At 38.0% G+C, this 22383-nt stretch overlaps 1 protein-coding gene across 3 annotated transcripts in view; it reads left to right on the forward strand.

Annotated features, from left to right (window-relative positions):
* The window catches only part of CPED1 (cadherin like and PC-esterase domain containing 1), a 320654-nt gene that overhangs the window by 256230 nt on the left and 42041 nt on the right, over positions 1 to 22383 (forward strand). For all 3 annotated transcript variants that reach the window (XM_065938748.1, XM_065938750.1, XM_065938749.1), the window contains exon 16: positions 12323 to 12440. In XM_065938748.1, the coding sequence (XP_065794820.1) occupies positions 12323 to 12440 (118 nt within the window). The remainder of the gene's footprint in view (positions 1 to 12322; positions 12441 to 22383) is intronic.

Raw genomic sequence — 22383 nt, forward strand, 5'->3', positions numbered from 1 at the left:
AGTCTGAATAATGACTTTTATTATTGACACCCAGGACACTTGCTATAAATAAACAAAGAAATGAATTAGAATAGGATTATATCATGTACATAATATGTGTCTTACTACAAAAGGAAAACTTGCGGCTAACTCAAGAACTTATTCCTTCCCAGGAATGATTTCTTAGTTATGCCAGGCAGATGTCTGTCATCACAGAATATTCCTTTTATTTATAATTTTTAAAAATAGTAAATGATTTTTAAAAAGAATAAATTGTAAATTGTTTCCATATAGCTTTGTGGTTTTTCTTTTGATTTGGTCTTTGCTGCCACATATGAGATTTTCACTCACTGTCGCATCATAGAAACAAGTGATCTCATACAATTTCTTAGTTCAGTATTTTTGACACAAACTAGTCATCAAAACAACTAAGTTTATGTATTGCATTGGCCAAAAAGTTTTGGTAGTTACAGGAAAACCCGGATCAACTTTTTGACCAACTCAAGAGATTCTCCTGATCATGGGTTCTTTAAGAGATAGTTGAAGAGATTTCATTAAAAAGTGACTTTCTCCTCAGAAAATTAAAACTCTGAGATAGCTGAATTATCTGTACTATTAACAGTGACAACTTGTTAAACACTTTTCAGAATCAGTTTTATTAAATGATAAAAAGTTCTTAGTAGAACACTGCCCTACTGATAGTGAAAATAAGAAAATCTAAAATTTTTGCCAAAAATTAGTTTAGTTGGTCTATGCCATTATTTCTTGACTTAACACCTACTTACTAGCCTCCCAGAAATCTGTATTTCATGGAACATATTTTGGGAAACATATAGCCTTCTCTGAATTATTATATCATTTTTATTTCAATAAAGATTTTAGAGTAGAATTAGCATTTTGAAACTTTATGAAACACCATGCATGCATGCGTGCTCAGTTGCTTCAGTCATGTCTGAGTCTTTGCGTCTCTGTGGACTATAGCCCACAAGGCTCCTCTGTCCATGGGATTCTCCAGGCAACAATACTTGAGTGAGTTGTCATGCCCTCCTCCAGGGAATCTTACAGACTCAGGGATTGAACCTGTGACTCCTCCATCTCCTGCATTGGCAGGTGGGTTCTTTACCACTAGTGGCATCTGGGAAGCCTATGAAACACCATAAGAATGGTAAAAAAAAAAAAAAAAAAAAAAAAATGGCCAATCTATAGAACAGTTTACTCTCTTAGATATTTTTTCCCCCAGTCATCAGCCTTAAGTGTTAAAGCATTTAGTCTTATCCCAGCTCCCATGACAAGGAATACCTGGTATAAGGAAGGGGAAACCAGTGAGATTTAAGCCTGTCAAGTGCTATGTCTGTTTCGGTTTTGACCTGTCAAAGTCAGTCAATACAGTGGAGCCCAACACAGATGGCCTTTTAAAGATAAAACACCGAGGAGCAACCAAGTATCAGATCTGGGCAGGGTAACAACTGCGGAGTTCTAGAACAAAGCCTGGCCTCTTACTTTAAAGCAACATTCCCTACAGCTCGGTTCTGCAAGGCCAGGCAAGCATATCTGATTGGTGACGGTGGAATCCCACAACAGCTGTTGATTCATGCAAAGAAGCGACATACTGTAGAGATCAACTTGAAATGCCACGTGGTTGTGGATTATGGAGAAGCACTGGCAGAAGGCAGGTCAGCTGGGCGGACGAAAGACCCAGTGGTTTCAGCTGAGTGGAGGGAGGCATCCTGAGACAGACACACCACAGCAGCCTTTGGAGGCTAAAGCTGTGGAGACTTTGAGAGATGTGATCTATAAGGACTCACTCATCAGACTTGGCTTTGAATGAAAGAGGTATTTTATCCCACACAGGGAGTTGTGACAACCGCTTACCCAGAAATGATCAAATCATGGCAACAGTATTCAAGTTCAGGAAATAATGAGCTCATGTAAGACCCCTAGGGAATTTAAGACAAACTCAATGATAATCTTATATCTTGACATTTCTCCAGGACGCCTGCTTATAATGGGGTCATGGAGTCTTAAGTTCCTCCGTTAAAATGGGCAACCCTTAATTCTGCATTGGATGCCAAGGAAGATAGCACATGTTCCACAGGAAAATGCCCACTCCTTCCTGGGCAAGCTTGCTGATAACTGGCACTATCAAAGCTTGAGCTGATACGGCAGGAGTAGGTTCTGAGATAAACGGCTTCAGAGTTTTGTAACTGACACCATATGTTTTTGCACAGCCCCCAAACACAAGTAGGCACAATCCATTCCCAATTTGCTCCAGATAAGTCCTGTGCATTTTATGGCTGAGGACTGAATCCCAAGCTATAGTCACAGCAAGGGGGGAAAAAAACAACAACAGCGATTTATAAATTAGGGTGCAGTTATTCTTCAGAGATAAAGGATACCCACGATTTTGTAAGCATTGGAATGGGAGATCAGTTGCTTTGAACCACCATCACCCCATTGTTTCCACTGCTTGGAAGCCCAGCAGCTCCCATCTGCCTGGTGAACTCCAACAGAGTCCCAGTGGTAATCTCTTTTGTAAAACAGCGTCGATCTTGTTCCTTTGTGCCAACCCTGTGTCCAGAACTATTTTCATTACCACCGTTAAGCGCTTTCTACAGCAATTCTGTGTTTACATATCTGTTTTCTCTGCTAGAACTCCATGAGGGCAGGGGCTGTGGCTGGGCTGTGGCTGGCCTGTGGAGATGTTGAACAAATGTCTGTTAAAGGAATCAATTGAAACAAACAAATGAATAAATGTCATAAGCTATAAACTTCTTTGGAGAACTGAAAACAATGACAAATGAGTACCGATGGCTTTGAAAATCATGTGAAAACTGTATTCCTTGATGAGAGGCAATAATAAATATTCATTGTCTACCATGGGAATCAATGTTGTCTTTAGCTAACAATTAATTTTCTAATGTGCTAGTATTCAAAAATAAAAATTACTTGAGTAACAAACCATAAGCTGGAAAGGTATTTGGAGGCTTTTTATTTTTCCACCAGAGGGAATAGATTTGGCCTGAATCATACACACCCTTGCCTAGTCCCCACTTTTGACCAACTGTAAGCATTTAAAGTGCAGCTGGTTTTGTTTAGAGATGCCATCTGTAGCTACGAAAAAAGAGTCTTCCCTGATGAAGAGTTAATTGGTCTAAATGTTTCATAAACATGATCTTCATGTCTTAGTACAGTGTGTTTTGTTTTATCTTGTTTTGTTTTTCAGTCTATGAAGCATGAGCTTGAAGTCAGATAGACCTATGGGTTCCAACTCTAGCTACTCTGCTTGCTAAGGTGTTTGGTTTCAGAAAAGCTTCTATGAAACTCTACACATCTTTATTTCTTCATCTGTTGAATAAGGAAAATATGCAGTTCAAGCCATTGTAAAGATTCAGTGCAGTGGTGTGTAGGATGTGCCTTCCCCCATGCGTGGCATAACCTGTTTTTTTTTTAATTTTTTAATTAAAAAATTTTTTTTGGCTTCATGGCATGCAAGAACTTAGTTCCTCAACCAGGGCTCAAACCTGCACCCCCTGCACTAGAAGCATGGAGTCTTAACCACTGAACCACCAGGAAAGTCCCTAGGCTCTCTGTTTATTCAATGTAAATGGCATTTCCTTTGATCCTAGCCAGCTTACCAGGAGATTTTTATCTCCTGAAGAGTTAGTCCATAAATAAAGTAGGTATTTCTTTAGCCTGTACACTCTCCTTCCACAATTCCTATAAATTTTTTTTCATTTATTTTTATTAGTTTTTAAGAGCAAAATACTTGTGGATCAAACTCTATGGGATATCGATGAACGCCAATAAGATGAGCCTACCCAAAGCCATTGCTCTGCTGTATGAAAGAAACGCCAACAAAACTTTGTAAAAGGCTTTGACTGATTAGAATGTTCTTTTTGCCCTTCAAGAAAGTTCTAAAATATGGTGATCAAATTACATTAATATTTTCACTTTTAATGTTAATTTTAGAGTTACAGAAAGTTCTTAAATAAGAACTTTCTCACCCAGTTCTCACCCAGTTTCCTCAAATATTAACATTTTATATGACAATGGTACTTTATCAATTCTAAGAAGTTAATATTGGTACAGCATATTTACTCAACCAAATACTTTATATAAATTTCACTAGTTTTTCCAATGATATATATTTTTTTCTGTTCCAAGATTTTTAATTGCCCTTAGCTGTCATTTTTCTTATCTTCTTTAATCTATGACACTTCCACAGTCTTTCCTTATCTTTCATGACTTTGATACTTTAGAATAGTGCAGGTCAGTTATTTTGTAGAATGCCTCTCAATCTTGAATCGTATCATGTTTTCTCCTTACTAGATGAAGCTCAACATTTGTGGCAAGAATACTGCAGAAATGATGTGTTTCTCTTAATCACTTGATGAGGGTAGTGCTCACTGGGTTTCTTCATTGTAAAGTTACATTTTTCCTGTGTAACCACTAAATATCTTAGGGGAATGACCTTTAGTCTGATTTACATGCATTAAAATATAAAACTATGCAAAGAAAGGATTTTCCTGTCATAGCACAATTATTTTTATAGGTATCACATTTTACACTGCTAGGATATGTTTATACTAAAAAGTATTATTAAATTTTGACCTTATAATATCACAGCAGTTTTGATGCTCAGTTTTGGGTGCATCAACATTTTCTTCTAAACAGAATTTAGCTACATGTAGCATGCTTTGAGCTTAACTGTAGATGTAGAGGTTGCTGATTAGTGAGTCTTTAAAAATGCTATTTAGTGCTCCAAAAATACTATTACAGCCTCAAAGGAGGCGGAATTTATAAATTGAGACATGTCATGATAGAATTATTTTGTGACCTAGCATATTTCATGTCACTTGGTTTAAGCTCCCCTAGGTTTTAAAGTCTCACAATTCTAAGGATCACTGTATGTGTACCTGTGTGTGCATGTGTAGGTGTGTATAGGTGTAGGTGTCTTTGTATAGAAGTTACCGAGATGAGTGAAGTCAGGAAGTGCTCCCATGATGTTCAAAACGACTGTAACTGTATGTTTTAGTAAAATGTTCAGCTCTATTTGCACCATTCGTATTTCCTACCAGGGCTAGGAAAACCACAACATATGGGATCTTAGTTCTCTGACCAGGGGTCGATCCTGTGCCCCCTTCACTGGAAACATAGAGTCCCAACCACTGGACCACCAGGGAAGTCCCAAGAGCTGCATTTTTAACAATCACAGCCTTATATAATTTATTAGTGGGCTATTTATAAGTGGGACAGTCCTTGCTGCAATACTTACAATAGCAGTTATGGTCTCTGTGACTGATCACTGTTTCCCGAGAAGACGTGCTTGCTGCTTTATATGTGGCAAATGTTTGTTATGTTTGGTGTCACGTTCTTGATAATACACATCTTTTAAAATATCTCTGTAGCCTACTTCCTATTTTCACTCACAGTAGTATTTCTGCTTCAGTCTACAAATAATTAATTTGCTCCTTTGGAATATGAAATAAGCTTTTCTTTCTGTCATTGTTGCTATTGTTCTGTCATTTCCAAACTGATCCAGCTTCTTCAAAGAGCAAGAGAGTCCATGGTTATGCATTCAACTCCAATTCCACATTCTTTGTTCACAAATCAAAAAGAACTGAAGTTCTTCAAATATCCAGACATAAAATCATTCTTCTTTGTTTCATTTGCATTCGCATCTACCCTTCTGGACTCCATCTGGAACCCAAACCAAAAGTGTTGAGAGACCACAACAAAGGCTGCTTCCCTTGGAGTTTCTCGCTCACCGGAAGTGGGAAGCATTAGTCATGTCACAGGCCCCTGTCTCACTAGATTTTCCAGTTCAAATTCTACAAATCCTGGAGACTCAGATGTATTTCTAAATTAAGAATACAGGGTGCCTTTCAGAATGGACTCCAGCAAGCAGGATCACATTGGCCTCATCCGGTTTAGTTTGGAGACCCCACGGAGCTTCCCTGGTGGCTCAGTGGTAAGGAACCCGTCTGCAGTGCAGGAAATGTGACAGGAGCCATGGGTTCGATCCCTGGATTGGAAAGGTCCGCTGGAGGAGGAAACGGCAACCCACTCCAGTATTCTTGCCTGTAAAAATCCCATTGACAGAGAAGCCTGGCAGGCTACAGTTCATGGGGTGGAAAAAGAGTTGGACACAATTTAAATGAACAATTTAAGATTAAAAAAAGAGAAAACTGTATATTGCTAGTTGAGGGATTTGTAATGCATGAGAAATATAAAGAAGTGTTCCAAATATTGAGGTCATATTAGTAAATTTAATTGACTAGAGCTAATTCATCTGTTTATAATTTGTTTCCATTTCCTTTGTTCCTGAGTTCATAGGGGACTAAAAATTCTTAGTATAATATACCACCACTTTTCAGCTGATGATTATTTAAGGAAAGAAACACACACAATGATGTTATCTTATATGATAGCTCATTACTACTTGGACTCTACTGTGTTATAAATAAGGCTATGAAGCCCAAAATACAAATAGCAACTCAAGCTTCATGCACAATTCGGCTACCCAACACCAAGTTCTGTTATTTTTAAAAAAAACAATTAAAATTGAAAATTTGAACTCTTAATAAAACAGGATAACATCTACGGCCATACCACCTGAATGCGCCTGATCTTGTCTAAAACAGAATAACATCAAGCATTGAAACATCAATTTTCAAAGCAATGCTGTTAGAGATACCTTCTGCACAAAGTAGAATGACTTGACTGGCTACTTAGTTTCATTAAAATTTAAAATAAGGCAGTTATATAGGTAAACCTTGTTCACTGCAAATATTTTTATTAGAACAAACTAAAGTCAAAATATCCCTTACTCCTCCATAAACATGTTTAATTTTGTACTATCCTTTAAAAGAGCAGCTGCTTAGTAAAAAAAAATTTATAAGTTTTATAAAAGAGGACAGAGCCTAGAGACTTCTCGGATAAGAATCTTTAAACAGAAGAAAGTTAAAGAAGCTTCATTCATTGCCATGATCCTAAATTTTGTGTCATTAGAGTGAGCCAAGGATTAAAATCATGATTCCAAAATAATTTTACTGATCTCTATCTATTTGCTATCTTGTTCTCCAAATACCATGCACTTGGAACTTGAATGGCTATAATCCTCACTCAGTTGTAGAATGCTTCATGCTCCTTCTACCTGGAACATGTACTCAATTCCTTTTTAGTTATATTTCCTCTGATAAATTATTTACTCTGTGGACACAGGACAGTATAAAATGATTGTGCAGACCCATAGTCCTTCACAACCCTCAGTAGGAACCAAACCTGCCAATATCTTGATTTGGACTTCTAGTTCCCAGAACTGTAAAAGAAACTTCTCTTGTTCAAAGCACCCAGTTTGTAGTACTATACAGGAGCCATAGGAAGCTTATATACCTTCAAAGGAGCTACCAATACTTTTCTGATGTGCTATTCTTTTACCTTGCCATTTTAACTGTTATTTTCTTTGCTTAAATTTGTATTTTTTTAAAAATGAACATGATTCATACCAATGGTAAAATCTTCAAAAAAAGTTCATTTTTGCTTCCCCATTTCTAGCCTACCATCCTTAATCTTCCAAGAAAGCCACTGTTCAGTGTTTCATTGTATCCTTTCAGAATCTATGTATACACAGTCAAGCATATGCACATTTCTAGCACTTTATTTTACTAAATAAGATCAAGATGTATTTAATGTCCTGAAACTTGCTTTATTGCTCTTGATAATATCTGCCTCTCCATACCTTTACTCTGCCTCCTCTTCAGAGAATTAGTGTTCCATCATATGGGGGTATAACTCATTTCGCCAGTTCCCTGTTGACGGACAATTAAAGTGTATCAGGTTTTCTGTTATTACGCGAAGTGCTCTAGTAAATTTCCTTGCATGTGAATCTTTGTAAACTTTACCAAGTATATTTGTAGGATTAAATCTTAGCAGTATAATTATATTTGTGAGTTATTTCCAATTGTCTTCTAAAAAGTAAATAAATCTCCTTTAATATGCATTTATATGAGTGCATTCTTTTCTTTATGAAAAACATTCAGTTTTAGGATCACTGTGGTATGTAAAGACAATTTCAGATGGACTATGCTATAATGATTTGTCGCTAATGTATACCTCAGCTGATTATAAATATTCATTCAGTGTCTGATACTATGAATCTCACAATAGCTACTATTTTATGGCTGGCTGACTACAACACAAGGTAAGCAGTTGTTAAATTTAGCGACAATGTGAAGATAGAAAATAATTCATCCCTTTGGAACAAGATAGTGAAATTAGCTCATCAGGAACTTTGTGTGTTATGGGAAAATGAACAGTCTTGATCTGAAAGAGGACTCTGCCTCTCTGGGGGCGGCAACTGTGCCAAGATTGTCAGGTTTGAGGGGTCACAACTAACTTAACGAAAAATAGCATCATCCCAGGGAAAGGGAATGGGTCCCTCTGGGAAAAGCTGGGTGCCACGAGGAATGACTGTATATTTTAAAATTTAGAATGTGGATATTTTTCATTATTTAGTGGAAGAAAGGGAGAACTGTTTGATCTTAAAAAAATGATTCTATGGCACCAGAAAGTAGGTAAGGTTTAATGATACCTACCCCGGATGGCTCAGTGGGTAAAGAATGCATCAGCCAATGCAGGAGACACAGGTTTGATCCCTGGGTTGGAAATATTCTCTGGAGTAGGAAATGGCAACTCACTCCAGTAGTCTTGCCTGGAAAATCCCATGGACAGAGGGGCCTGATGGGCTATAATCCAAACAGTCACAGAGTCAGACATGACTGAGCAACTAAGCTCACACACACCAGATCAAATAGTCCAATTTGATATTGCTCAAAAACAAAGGAAAATCACATGAAAAATGAAACATACTACTAATTCCTTTGTGGCCAAATACTTCTGTAAAAACTAGATGGACTTCCAGAGGAATTGGTAACAAGAACAGTGGACGTGTATTCATGGGTAGGGCAGAGAGCAAAGCCAAGGGTACCTTAATATCTTCTGTTAGTCACCAAAGCATTTCATGAAAAGTTAAGAAAAAATTTTAATTATTTATTAAATATATATGTGTGTGTGTGTGTGTATACACATACTCTGCATATGTTTGAATGAGAAAATCTGTTAATTATCTTATTACACTGTATTGAAAGCTCTGACAGTTCATTCAGGAATTTAAGTCTCCAGAAAAGGGATATACTCTAAAGGTGGAGCTTTCTGGGGTTAATTTTAAGCATCCCTGCTAACTACTGCCTTTTCCATATATAGATTCAGGGGCTCCAAGCCAGAAGAGCTATTATTCATTTACCTGAATATGCCTGAACCTGATCAAATTACTAATCACACCAGTGAAGAAAGAATGATGGATGCTATTGAGTATTTTCCTTTCAAAAATTGTTTAATTTTTTATTAGTGAGGTTTATCACTTTTAAGATCTAAAGGGATAGTCAATGATTCATGTCGCCTGAGAACAGGTTTCATAAATACTTAGAGGAAGAGAGAAGTTTGACTGCATGTTATATTTCCATGTTGGTTTGACCAAGGTTGTAAGCAGCAGGAGTGGTCACCCTGTCTGGCTCCCACTTACAGTACATTTCTCTGTGCTCTTTATTATGTTACTCTGTTATCATGGGCTTGTATGTGGGGTTCTGGGTATTCAGTAAGTGTCAACATTGAACATTTAAAAATATTATCATTCTCTATTGTCAGTCATTTGTTTCAGCAGCTTTGAAGTCAGGTCAGAACATGCTTCTATGTTATTACAATAAATTTGTTCTAAGCTGCACCGAAGAGGACAATTAGAACAAATAAGATGGAGATTTCAGTTCAGGATTAAGAAGAAATTTATGACGATGAGCTGGGTTATGCTTGAGGTCAGGGACCTGCTTTCACAGCAAGGCGTTTTGCAGGTTCTAGGTATTAAATCAATACCTTTCCATTGGAAAGCTGTATCCAAAGTTGCTCAGAACCACATCATGGATTATCATTCTTCCTCTGAAGAGGATTTTCATATCCTTCAGTTCAGATATAGTCTCTTGAAAAGGCTACTTGTGACTAATGTATCTGAAATAGCCCACATCCACTGATCAGAAATTGAGTTTAGTTCCTCACAGGACAAGACATCAGCGAACCTAACAATCTGATTGATTGATAGACCAATGACATGTCCAACTTTGACAGAAGAGACCATCTGGGACTTTGGCACCTGTGATCTAAGTTCTTTTTAATGCCCTCTGGATGAGGACTAAGACACTATCATACATCTGCACACCCCAGAGACCCCAAACAAGCAATCATCTTTAGGCAAACTTTTATCTAAATCCATATTTTTCAACATTGTTTGCATTATTAGTAGACTGAACACAGCATCAGCATGAAATACCTGAATTTAGGTGACTGTGTGGCATGTTCTCAGTGTGTTTCATTTGGAATATATTATTCTGGAATGAAACAAGGTCTTCAGTTTTTTCTTAATTATATGCCTGGGAAATCTTCCCATCTTAGTCCATTAGATCTGTCTTTATACATGTTCTTTATGCATTGCATGAGGGTTTCTCTGGAGTAGACTTTAAGAACTCTAACTTTGGGGCTATGAAATCTGTGAATTTTTAAGTTTAGTATAAATTACCTTCTGAAGAAGCTGAACTAATTTGCATTGCTTATCAGCAGTGTATAATAGTAATTATTTCTCCCTGCCCTCCCTAACATTTGATATACATATTTTTTAAAAATCTGATAGATATATAATCCCATTTTTCTGGCCTTAAATAAAGATCTAGTCTCCACTAAAAACAAATGAATAGATAGGTGAATAAATAGGTATCACACATACATGAACATATATCATTCATAGATGCTTATTCAGACTAAATCGTCTCACATCATTATAAACTTTATGCTATTTTAGTTGCTTTATTATAATATAATGAACATTTTAACACAAATCATATTTCTAATTTTAATCAGTTTCCTAAACTTCAACTTCAGTCATGAATTAAAAAATGAAAATATGTATACTGAATCAAGATTTTAAAAAGTCCCTACACTACCCCCATTCCTTTTGTTCCCTGATGATCTTTTGTGTGAGATCCAGGAATCTGAGTTGGTGGTTAGGACATTTAAAAGTGTGAGAGAAGGTGACCAGAAATTGCTCGTTAGAGGTAGAAATACAGAGCAAAGAAGAGGTCAAATCAATTATTTCTCTCCATTACTGAGAATGCATGATATGAATAGGGGGACAATTAACTCTAACCTTTTCCACATTCAGCAAATATTTATCATTGTCTACTGTACACCAGGGGTGAGATTTATGTGTGAGTGAAATAATTATCCATTCTCATGGAGTATTCAATCTGGTAGAAAAGGCACAAATAACAAATGCAATTAACAAATGGCGACAATGATGAAGGAAACAAAGGATGCTGACATGGACAAAAGCTGATGTCTAACTGTGCTGCCATTTCAAGAGACCTCAAACACAAGAAGATGCTCTCCATGCAAAATTAGGAAGAAAGCATTCCTAACAGATATCATTGCATTTTTAATCTGACCTTAATCGTGGTAGACTGACAGAACCCAGTGAGAAGGGTGGCAGTGGAACAAGATGAGGTCGGTTAGATGGACAGAGGACAGCTACAAGTGCCTACAGCTTTGTAGGATAAGTTAAGAGAAAACAAGAGAAGGATGATATACTGGAGAAGGGGAGAGATTTCAAAGCCAATGAATTGCCTCTCTACAATGCATATGGCAGACTACAAAAGGCATTGCTTGGTGCAGAACATGCCTCTTCTCTAATGAGTTTCATTGCAGTGAGCTGTTACCTACTTTTATAAATATGTAAAATGTTTTAGATAAAATATACATATTTGATTCCACATCTAGCAAATCATAGATCTTAAATAAATGTGTGTTGAAATGAAATGCATCTGTTAAATTAACATTCTCCCCAAATATTTCCCATTTGTTCTCTCATAACATCGAATTTTCTTCCCTTGAAGTATTGTCCTCTATTATACTATGTTATATTTTTTAACGAGTCAACAACACAAAGGTATATTTTTTTAAATAGCTGACATCTATTTCTTTAAAAGTTGGCAGAGCAATAACATGACTATCAATGCCAAAATAAAGATTAAATTATCATTAAAATTTATATGAATCCCCTAATGGAAGCAGCTATTAATAGTAAAAACAACTATTGATGAATAAATATCAAGAGAAGGGTAAACATGAATTACTTCTTGTTATGCACAAAGGTTACTTGGCAGAGAAAGTCTTATTTTTGAGATTTTATTACTACAGTTCAGGTTAATTACTATGACGGCTAACTTTTATCATTTTAATACAGGATTGTGGTTTGCTGATTCAGCCAGAGGAAACCTGTGGGTTACAGCCTATTTCCTCTGACTACATTGAAGCCATTTCACAGCCCGAACTAAAGACTTGTCCATCTGGGGATACAAAAGGTAACTATTACACTGGATATCATTTCTTTTTTTAAAAAAAATCCCTTAATATACATAAATAGTAGATGGTTACTTAAGCTAGTCTTCTAAAAATAAAATGAAGGTGATATGGTGCTTTTTAATTAGTATGAACTGCCACACATATAATGAATTAAAATGCATTGTTTATGTGAAATATCTTGATTAATCAAATGCTTTTCTTTTCACCTGCTCTGTCCTTAGTTTAATGCATATTCACCATAGATCTAAGTCAAAAAGTCGTAGCATAAAGCCTTCCCTTGAGCCTCTGACTTGTTTTCCTTACTATATATTTTCATAGCACCTAGTGTTTTTCTTCCTTTGCAGCTTCCACAATTATTTAAATGATTGTTGTTCATTGTTGTTCAGTTGCTAAGTCGTGTCTGACTCTTTGCAACCCCATTAAATGATTAAGTATGTAATTGACTTTGATGTCAGTGTTCGCAGACTGTAAGCTGGTTGGGGACAGGGGGTCTCAGTTATTCACACGCTACCAATTCACGTAACATTGTAATTTCTACAGAGTATGTACAAAATAAGTTGACCTTGTGAACCCAAAGAACTGCAAACGATAGAGATTCAGTTTTATATCATTTCTTCAAGTTAAAAAAAAAACCTTTGGGAGTGGTCACTATTGTCTCCCATATATTGAACATGAATAAAGGCAGGGAAATTGGAATGTCGAATTCAAATTACATGTCCTGGATATTGTAAACAGTGCTACAGTGAACGCTGGGATACAGGAAAGCACCCTAAATGTCCATCAACAGATATAATGGACTATTACTCAGCTATAAAAAGAAACAAAATTGGGTCATTCATAGTGATGTGGATGGACCTAGACTCTATCATATAGAGTGAAGTAAATCAGAAGGAGAAAAACAAATATCATATATGTATGGAACATAGAAAGATGGTAGATATGAACCTATTTGCAGGGCAAGAATAGAGGCATAGATGTAGAGGATGGGCGTGTGGACACAGAGGGGAAGGGGAGACACAAACTGCAAGAGTAGCATGGGCATATACACACTACCGTGTGTAAAACAGCTAGCTAGCGGGAAGTTGCCATATAACACAGGGAGCTCAGCTCGGAGCTCTGTGATGACCTAGAGAGGCAGGATGAATGGGGTGAGAGGGATGTCCAAGAGGGAGGGGATGTATGTATGCATATAGCTGATTCACTTCATTGTACAGCAGAAATTAACACAACATCGTAAAGCAATTATACTCCAACAAAAAAGTAAATAAATAGAAAGATCCACTTCTAAACAATTCAAATTGCAGTATTCAATTCTGCCTAAACCGAGGGCAGATCTGGAATGAGACACTTTGGAGGCACTGTCCACTTCTCCTGTTTCTTTCCTTCCCCAGCATTCTTCTTTCAGGTTAAGCCAAAGCTGGGACTAAAAATACCTCCAAGGCAGTAAGAGGAGCAAAGGGCATCTCCTCTGCGCTTCCTGGTTACTGCTCTGGCCTCCAGACCCCAAGTCTCCCTTCATCTAAAAAGTCTGAGAAAACACCCAGGAGCTTTTCTACCCTTGCCATGAACTTCACACTACAGCTTGAATGGGAAAAGAGTTTCACAAACGGGTGGGACAAATTGCAATTTGGCATGCACGGCTAACAAACGTGGGCATTTCCCAGTTCTGGAACATGTGTCCTAAATGATAAATTACGGACAGTGCGTAGAGAGGGATTTACCCATTATGGTGTGTCAGGTGGTATGATTTATGATTCTCGGCTAAATGAGATATATACTCTTGTATATAAAAGAGACATCCATGTGTCTAGGTATTTTTTTTAATCAGATGACAATTTATAAGAACCATAAAACAACTTAATTCAATTCCTCCTACTGAACCAAGTCAAAAGTTCTTCAATAAAAAGTTGAAGGTACATTACTGAGATTCCTCAAGAAGTGGCAGTTTCTTCTGTCTGTTAAATTTATAGTAACTTTTGCCAGGCCCCGTACTGAGGCTGTCTCTGTACCTGGTCCTTACAACAGAGGCTGCCATAAAACAGAAGCCTTCTGGGAACTTTAGTTAGGTTTCTTTGAAAAAAAACAAATATTGATTCCTCAATCAAGCCCATATTCCTCAACCTGACAATAATCTGACCCACCCTATCTCTCCTAACTCCTCCCAGATTCTGGACCTCATTTCATACTGATAATAGGCTGTAGGACTCCAGCTCTTGTCCATGCTGATCCCTGCTCCTAAAAGTCTTCTTCCCATCTTGATCCCGGTTCTCCTGATGCCATATCCTCTTCTCCAGGAAGTCTTTCTGTACCACCTCACCCCCAGATTTGCTTCTCTTTTATGTGGCTCAGATGGTAAAGAATCTCTGTAGTGAGGGAGACCCGAGCTCGATCCCTGGTTCAGGAAGAGGCACTGGAGAAGGGAATGGTTACCCACTCTAGTATTCTTGCCTGGAGAATTCCATGGACAAGGAGCCTGGTGGGCTACAGTCCATGGGGTTACAAAGAGTTGGACAGGACTGATGACTAACATTTTCACATGCACCCAGAATATCCTAGGCACATGTCTTCAAATAGCCTTTACCTCATAATGTTTCAGGTGTCTGATTCACATGTTCCTCTCTCTCTAATCGATAGTTTTCAAAGGGGAATAATATAGCCAAGCGAGGGGAGAGAGGTACAAAACAGCACAGGGAAGAAGCCAGTAAAGATGAGAATATATGTACCTTTATTTTTATGTAATTATCCTTATCTTATTTTTTATGATGGAAATAATATATACATATGAGTATATGTACCTGTAGCACAGGGCAGGTGTATTAACATGTCAAAGGTGCATCAGTCATAAGTTTGTCCTGAAGGCTGCATGAGATTTCAAATGTGTCCAGAGCAAAGACTGTACCTTATTCATCTTTCAGTGTCTAATATATGATTTAAAAATTGTTGCTGAACTAAAACCAAGATTCAAGCCCTCCTCTCTTTCACAGAAGACTGTGAAATCAACCAAGGGTAACCCCTCTACCCTTGAGGTGCTAGAGACCTAAAGATTCAATGTAAATGAGTGCATTCAGAGATAAGTTTGCAAGGATGGATTTTTTTTTTTTTTTCTTTTTCTCTCTTTTACTCCTGGAGATGATTTAATGGTAGGACTCCCCTCTGTTGAAAGAAATTGTCACACTAGATGACACTGAAGGATGTTTATTTTGGGTGCTCTAGATTTAGCTTATAGGAGGGTCCCCAAACCTTATTTTCACAGCATATTTCAGTTATCTGCCAGAACTGGGTCCATTTTTTTTCTCCTTGAAAAATGTTCTTTCAATAACACCAGCTAATGTAATTTTGAGTGATTTTTTTTTGTTAAGTTGAATTTTGAAAATAATTTAACTATAACATACAGCCTAAGAATAAAATATTTTTCCCAGGAAAGAAAAAACAATTCTTCTAATTTATAGACAGAAGTTTATATGATCACTGAACGAGAATTACTTTTAAAGAAAATGGTTTAGATTATATTTTATAATATATGAACAAAAACTTTTATTGTATCTTTTTGGAGGGAAATATGGCAACTTATACTTTAATAATTCTAATCATATTGAAAATATAGATTTTTTTCTTCTTAATTAAAAACTGCCTTGTTTTATAGCATTATACAGTCAGGAATTAGTGCTATTGTTTATATGATTTTACATCTCACTAAATCACAAAGTTTAACATCTTTTCTCCGTTATATTACCCAATTCAATACACATAAATGGCTGAAATCTAACTTGCATTAAATATAAAGCTATAATGATAAATTAAATAACTTCTCCCCAAAGGTAGTTTCATTCTTCAGAATGTTATTCCCTATGACACATGTCATATTTTATTTCAGAAATCACAGCTTTGATTCATTCATTGTTTAAATATATAGCATAGAATGTATGCCCTCCTTTTTGACAATTTTTGGTCAGCTGGAATCATTTAAAATGTCAAGAAAGCCCAGTCCTGCAGATGTTATACAGATGTCTATTTCAAGTAGTATTACTAACTCACAATAAAAAAGCATTGTTAAGCAATACAAAAATGCAAAGAGTTATGACTATAAATATATGGTAGTATGAACCACTGGGGCTAAATTTTCAGAGACCCAATCAGGCATCTTTTTTATGTTCATGTGATTTTATGCTCACAAGCTAATGGTACCCATATTAGGATCTGTGTGCATGCAATTGGTCACGTTTCTTCAGCCTTAGCAGCAAATGGCCAAAGATCTCAGTTTGTGAAAAATTAACTGTCAACAAACTTATGGGGGGAGACAGTGTTTGGGCAAAGAGGATACACATGCTGTTAGAAACTCAAGGTTCTGAGGAAAACTGAGCCCTTCAAAGCATTATTAAATAATATATCATTGGCAGAAACACATGTGTGTCCCCAACATGCCACCCTCTTATGAAAAAAAAAAAAAATCTATTTAAAAACAGTCTCTGAATACATGAACCCACTGAGCAAATTCAGCTTTTAAAAATAAAAATACATGTATTATGACAACCTGTTTGTGGCTTTTCTGCAAGTGCTACCAGAGAGATTGCTGGGGGCCATATTGCATTTTCAACTGATGATTTTGGGCTGCTCTAACCTAACATGACATTGTACAAGAGACAGGGATGGTGACATTGTACAGGAGACAGGGATCAAGACCATCCCCACGGAAAAGAAATGCAAAAAGGCAAAATGGCTGTCTGAGGAGGCCTTACAAATAGCTGTGAAAAGAAGAGAAGCGAAAAGCAAAGGAGAAAAGGAAAGATATTCCCATTTGAATGCAGAGTTTCAAAAATAGCCAGGAGAGATAAGAAAGCCTTCCTCAGTGATCAGTGAAAAGAAATAGAGGAAAACAATAGAATAGGAAAGACTAGAGATCTCTTCAAGAAAATTAGAGATACCAAGGAAACATTTCAGGCAAACATGGGTTTGATAAAGGACAGAAATGGTATGGACCTAACAGAAGCAGGAGATATTAAGAAGAGGTGGCGAGAATATACAGAAGAACTGTACAAAAAAGATCTTCATGACCCAGATAATCACAATGGTGTGATCACTCACCTAGAGCCAGACATCCTGGAATGTGAAGTCAGGTGGGCCTTAGGAAGCATCACTACGAACAAAGCTAGTGGATGTGATGGAATTCCAGTTGAGCTATTTCAAATCCTGAAAGATGATGCTGTGAAAGTGATGCACTCAATATGCCAGCAAATTTGGAAAACTCAGCAGTGGCCATAGGACCAGAAAAGGTCAGTTTTCATTCCATTCCCTAAGAAAGGCAATCCCAAAGAATGCTCAAAATACCGCACAATTGCACTCATCTCACACACTAGTAAAGTAATGCTCAAAATTCTCCAAGCCAGGCTTCAGCAATACATGAACCGTTAACTTCCAGATTTTCAAGCTGGATTTAGAAAAGGCAGAGGAACCAGAGATCAAATTGTCAACATCCACTGGATCATTGAAAAAGCAAGAGAGTTCGAGAAAAACATCTATTTCTGCTTTATTGATTATGCCAAAGCCTTTGACTGTGTGGATCACAATAAACTGTGGAAAACTCTGAAAGAGATGGGAATAGCAGACCACCTGACCTGCCTCTTGAGAAACCTGTATGCAGGTTAGGAAGCAACAGTTAGAACTAGACATGGAACAACAGACTGATTCCAAACAGGAAAAGGAGTACGTCAAGGCTGTATATTGTCATCCTGCTTATTTAACTTATATGCAGAGTACATCATGAGAAATATTGGGCTGGAAGAAGCACAAGCTGGAATCAAGATTGCCGGGAGAAATAATAACCTCAGATATGCAGATGACACCACCCTTATGGCAGAAAATGAAGAGGAACTAAAAAGCCTCTTGATGCAAGTGAAATAGGAGAGTGAAAAAGTTGGCTTAAAGCTCAACACTCAGAAAACTAAGATCATGGCATCTGGTCCCATCACTTCATGGGAAATAGATGGGGAGACAGTGGAAACAGTGTCAGACTTTATTTTTTTGGGCTCCAAAATTACTGCGGATAGTGATTGCAGTCATGAAATTAAAAGACACTCCTTGGAAGGAAAGTTATGAGCAACCTAGACAGCATATTAAAAAGCACAGACATTACTTTGCCAACAAAGGTCTGTCTGGTCAAGGCTATGGTTTTTCCAGTGGTCATGTACGGATGTGAGAGTTGGACTGTGAGGAAAGCTGAGCAGCGAAGAACTGATGCTTTTGAACTGTGGTGTTGGAGAAGATTCTTGAGAGTCCCTTGGACTGCAAGGAGATCCAACCAGTCCATCCTAAAGGGGATCAGTCCTGGGTGTTCATTGGAAGAATTTGATGCTGAAGCTGAAACTCCAATACTTTGGCCACCTCATACGAAGAGTTGACTCATTGGAAAAGACCCTGATGCTAAGAGGGATTGGGGGCAGAAGGAGAAGGGGACGACAGAGGATGAAATGGCTGGACAACATCACCAACTAGGTGGACATGAGTTTGAGTAAACTCCAGGAGTTGGTGATGGACAGGGAGGCCTGGTGTGCTGCGATTCATGGGGTCACAGAGAGTCGGACATGACTGAGCGAGTGAACTGAACTGAACTGAACTGAACCTAACATGATGAATGGATCAGCACTTTGGAGACTCTGAGACTTCAATTCTGGTCCAGCCCTGTCATTGACACGATCCTACTTTCATCATTTAGCATCTTGGGTCTCAGTTATCCTCACTTTAAGAGAAAAGGATAGAAAAGAGTTGATCCCAGGCCCTTTCCAACTGCATCCACAACCCACAAAATCTCTATGGGCAAAAAATGACTTTTTCAGGAGGAGATTTTCTTGAGGAATTCTTTGACGAAGGATAAACTGAACGCCATGTCTAAATCAAACTGTATTAGGAGCCAAACAAATATGTGAAGGAAGTGGATTATTGATTACAAACCCTGTATATCAGGGCAAAATCAGAATTAGGATATTCTGAATGAAAACCACAGAAGAATTATAAAAGAGAGTTGGATGGAGAAACAAACAACTGGATAGAGAACGGTTTTCATTTTGCCACTCACAACCCAACACTGCTCCCAAATGCTCGGTGTTGTAGCTTTTAGTAGTATTAATAGTATTCTCTACATCTCCAATCTTTGGAAACACCTTTCACTGACCAGACCTTCTTTTTCTCCCCAGTATATACAGTCTGTCATGGACAACAGTCACTTCCTCAGTCTCACTACTATCAGGTCTGTCTCTTCGCTTAAAATCACCCATTATACCTCTCTGAATCTTATCTATTCACAAATACCTCCTCACATCTTATCTGCTCCCATGGAACCTGCCAGACAACTCTGACCCCCGTGTTGTCTTTATTCTGAACTGCCATGGTTTGCTTAGAGTGAAGTGGGGTGAGGGCAGTCAAATATATTCATCAACATCTAGTATAAAGGCGCTATGGCAGATGCTACACATCTTTTTCGTATAGAGAAGTAAGTGTAATCATGAAAAGATTAAGTAATTTTTCCAAGATAAACAATGGTCCTCAACCTTGACTGCATATTGGAATCACCCGAAAAGCTTTTAAAACTACATTGATGCCTGAGTTCCACATCCAGTGGTTCTGATGTAATCCGTCTAGGGCCCAGCCTGGGCGTGAGGAATTTTAAAACTTTTCCAGCTGACTTTAAAAAAAATTTGTTTATTTATTTTTGGCTGCGCTGGGCCTTCTTTGCTGCATGGGCTCTCTCTCCTCTTTGATATGCTGGCCTCCCATTGCGGTGGCTTCTCTGTCGCAGGGCGCAGGCTCTGGGGCCGCCGGGCTTCTCGTGGTTGCAGCTCGTGGGCTCTAGGGCACACAGGCTTAGTTGTGCCACGTCAGGTGGGATCTTCCCAGACCAGGGACTGAACCTTTGTCTCCTGACTTGGCAGGCTGATTCCTTACCAGTGAGGCACCAGGGAAGTCCCTCAGGTGCCTTTAAGGTACTGCACCAAGGTCCACAGAGCTCCATGGAGGCAGAGCTCAGGTCTGTCTGTCTCCAAAGCCCAGGTTCTTTGAGTTCCACTCTGTTTACTTAATTGTGAATTACCGATTCTTAAGCTCTTGACATGTATAAATAGTAATTTTATACATGTAAGTTACCCCTTCACCTGATGATGATTTTTGAAGTTTCACATTACAATTAAGAGCATGGACTCTGGGACAGTCTTCAGCTCCAATCCTGTATATTTTAAATCAAGTGCTTGGGGCTGGTGCACTGGGATGACCCAGAGGGATGGGATGGGGAGGGAGGTGGGAGGGGGGTTCAGGATGGGGAACACATGTAAATCCATGGCTGATTCATGTCAATGTATGGAAAAAACCACTACAATATTGTAAAGTAATTAGCCTCCAACTAATAAAAATAAATGGGAAAAAAATTTTTTTTAATAAAAAAGGAAAAAAATTAATATACAGCCACCTCCTAGCTGAAAGATCTTGGACAAGTTACTTAACCTTTCTGAGCCCCAGTTAATACTGCAATGGGGGTAATAGGGTGGTTCTGAGGTTAAATAAATTAGTTTATTTAAGTGCTCAGAGTATCCAACATCTGAGAGATGCTATAAAAATGTTGACTATTTCTTTTTTAGTAATATTTAATAACTACTTCTTTTTAGATAACTATTTCATTATCTTATTTTACTAACGAGAATGCCTAATACCTAAGAGGGTAAATATGTCAATAATGTAGTAAAATCCTCCTGGATAGAGAGTGATATGTATATAGAGAAATGGAAGGTCATTCACCAGACCTGAAATTTTGGAGATATTACTGAAAGGGGGGACTTTGAATAAGGCAGTTTTCTGGAATTCTCATTAAGTTTAAAAATCAAAGCAAAGAAAAAAATTTATGGTGAAAGGAATAAATAAGTCCACATTGCTTTTGGACTGTCCTGTATTTCAACTTCCTGCTCCTGCTGACACAATTTGCCCCAAAGCAGTTCTGCTGTATGTTTTCTTGTCTTCCTTGGAAGGCATGCTGTTCTCATCTCCTTTCCCTTCTATTTTCTTCTGTCTCTCCCAGTTTCTCTCTCTTAATAGACACATACTTTTTCCCTTTCTGGGATCCACCAGTAAGAGCCATAAAGTAGATCTGGTTTCTGTATTTTATTATTTGTAACTATTTCCACCCACACAAACACTCACATACACAATTCTGACATTCCTGAGTCATGAAATGCAAAGTGTATTTTACCATCCCCTGAAAGTAGAAATTCTTCCCTCTAAAATTAATGTCACGGGCTTCCCTGGTGGCTCAACAGTAAGGAATCCGCCTGCAGTGTTAGAGTTGTGGGTTCAGTCCCTGGGTCAAGAAATTTCCCTGGGTCAAGAAAATTCCCTGGAGGAGGGCATGGCGACCCACTCCAGTATTCTTGCTGAGAAAATCCCATGGACAGAGGAGCCTGGCGGGCTACAGTCCATGGGGTTGCAAAGAGTTGGACATGATTGAAGTGGCTAGTATGCACGCAAAATTAACGTCACACCAGATACTTTTGTTAGCAGAACCACAAATCAAAGCCAGAAGGGATAAACTTGTTTAAAACTTTCCTTTGTAACTCAAAAGCCGGGAATATTTAGTTCCTCCATATTTTGAAGAGAAACGTGAAGCAGTAACATCAGCGAGATCTTTGGGGTACAGCGGATGTTTGCTGGAGACGTCAAGGTATTCTCCACAGAAAACACAAATAACTGCTCTGTATTTAGCATGCTGATTCAGTCTCCATTTCTGAAAAAATGAATGGGAGAAAGCAAAAGTTGAAATCCAGGGGCTTCCCTGGTGGCTCAGTGGTAAAGAATTCACCTGCAATGCAGGAGACACAGGTTCGATCCCTGGTCTGGGAAGATCCTACACGCTGCGGAGCAAGTAAGCCCAAGCACCACAACTATTGAGTCTGTGCGCTAGAGCCCAAG

This window comes from Muntiacus reevesi, chromosome 6 (assembly GCF_963930625.1).
Source record: "Muntiacus reevesi chromosome 6, mMunRee1.1, whole genome shotgun sequence".
NCBI lineage: Eukaryota > Metazoa > Chordata > Mammalia > Artiodactyla > Cervidae > Muntiacus > Muntiacus reevesi.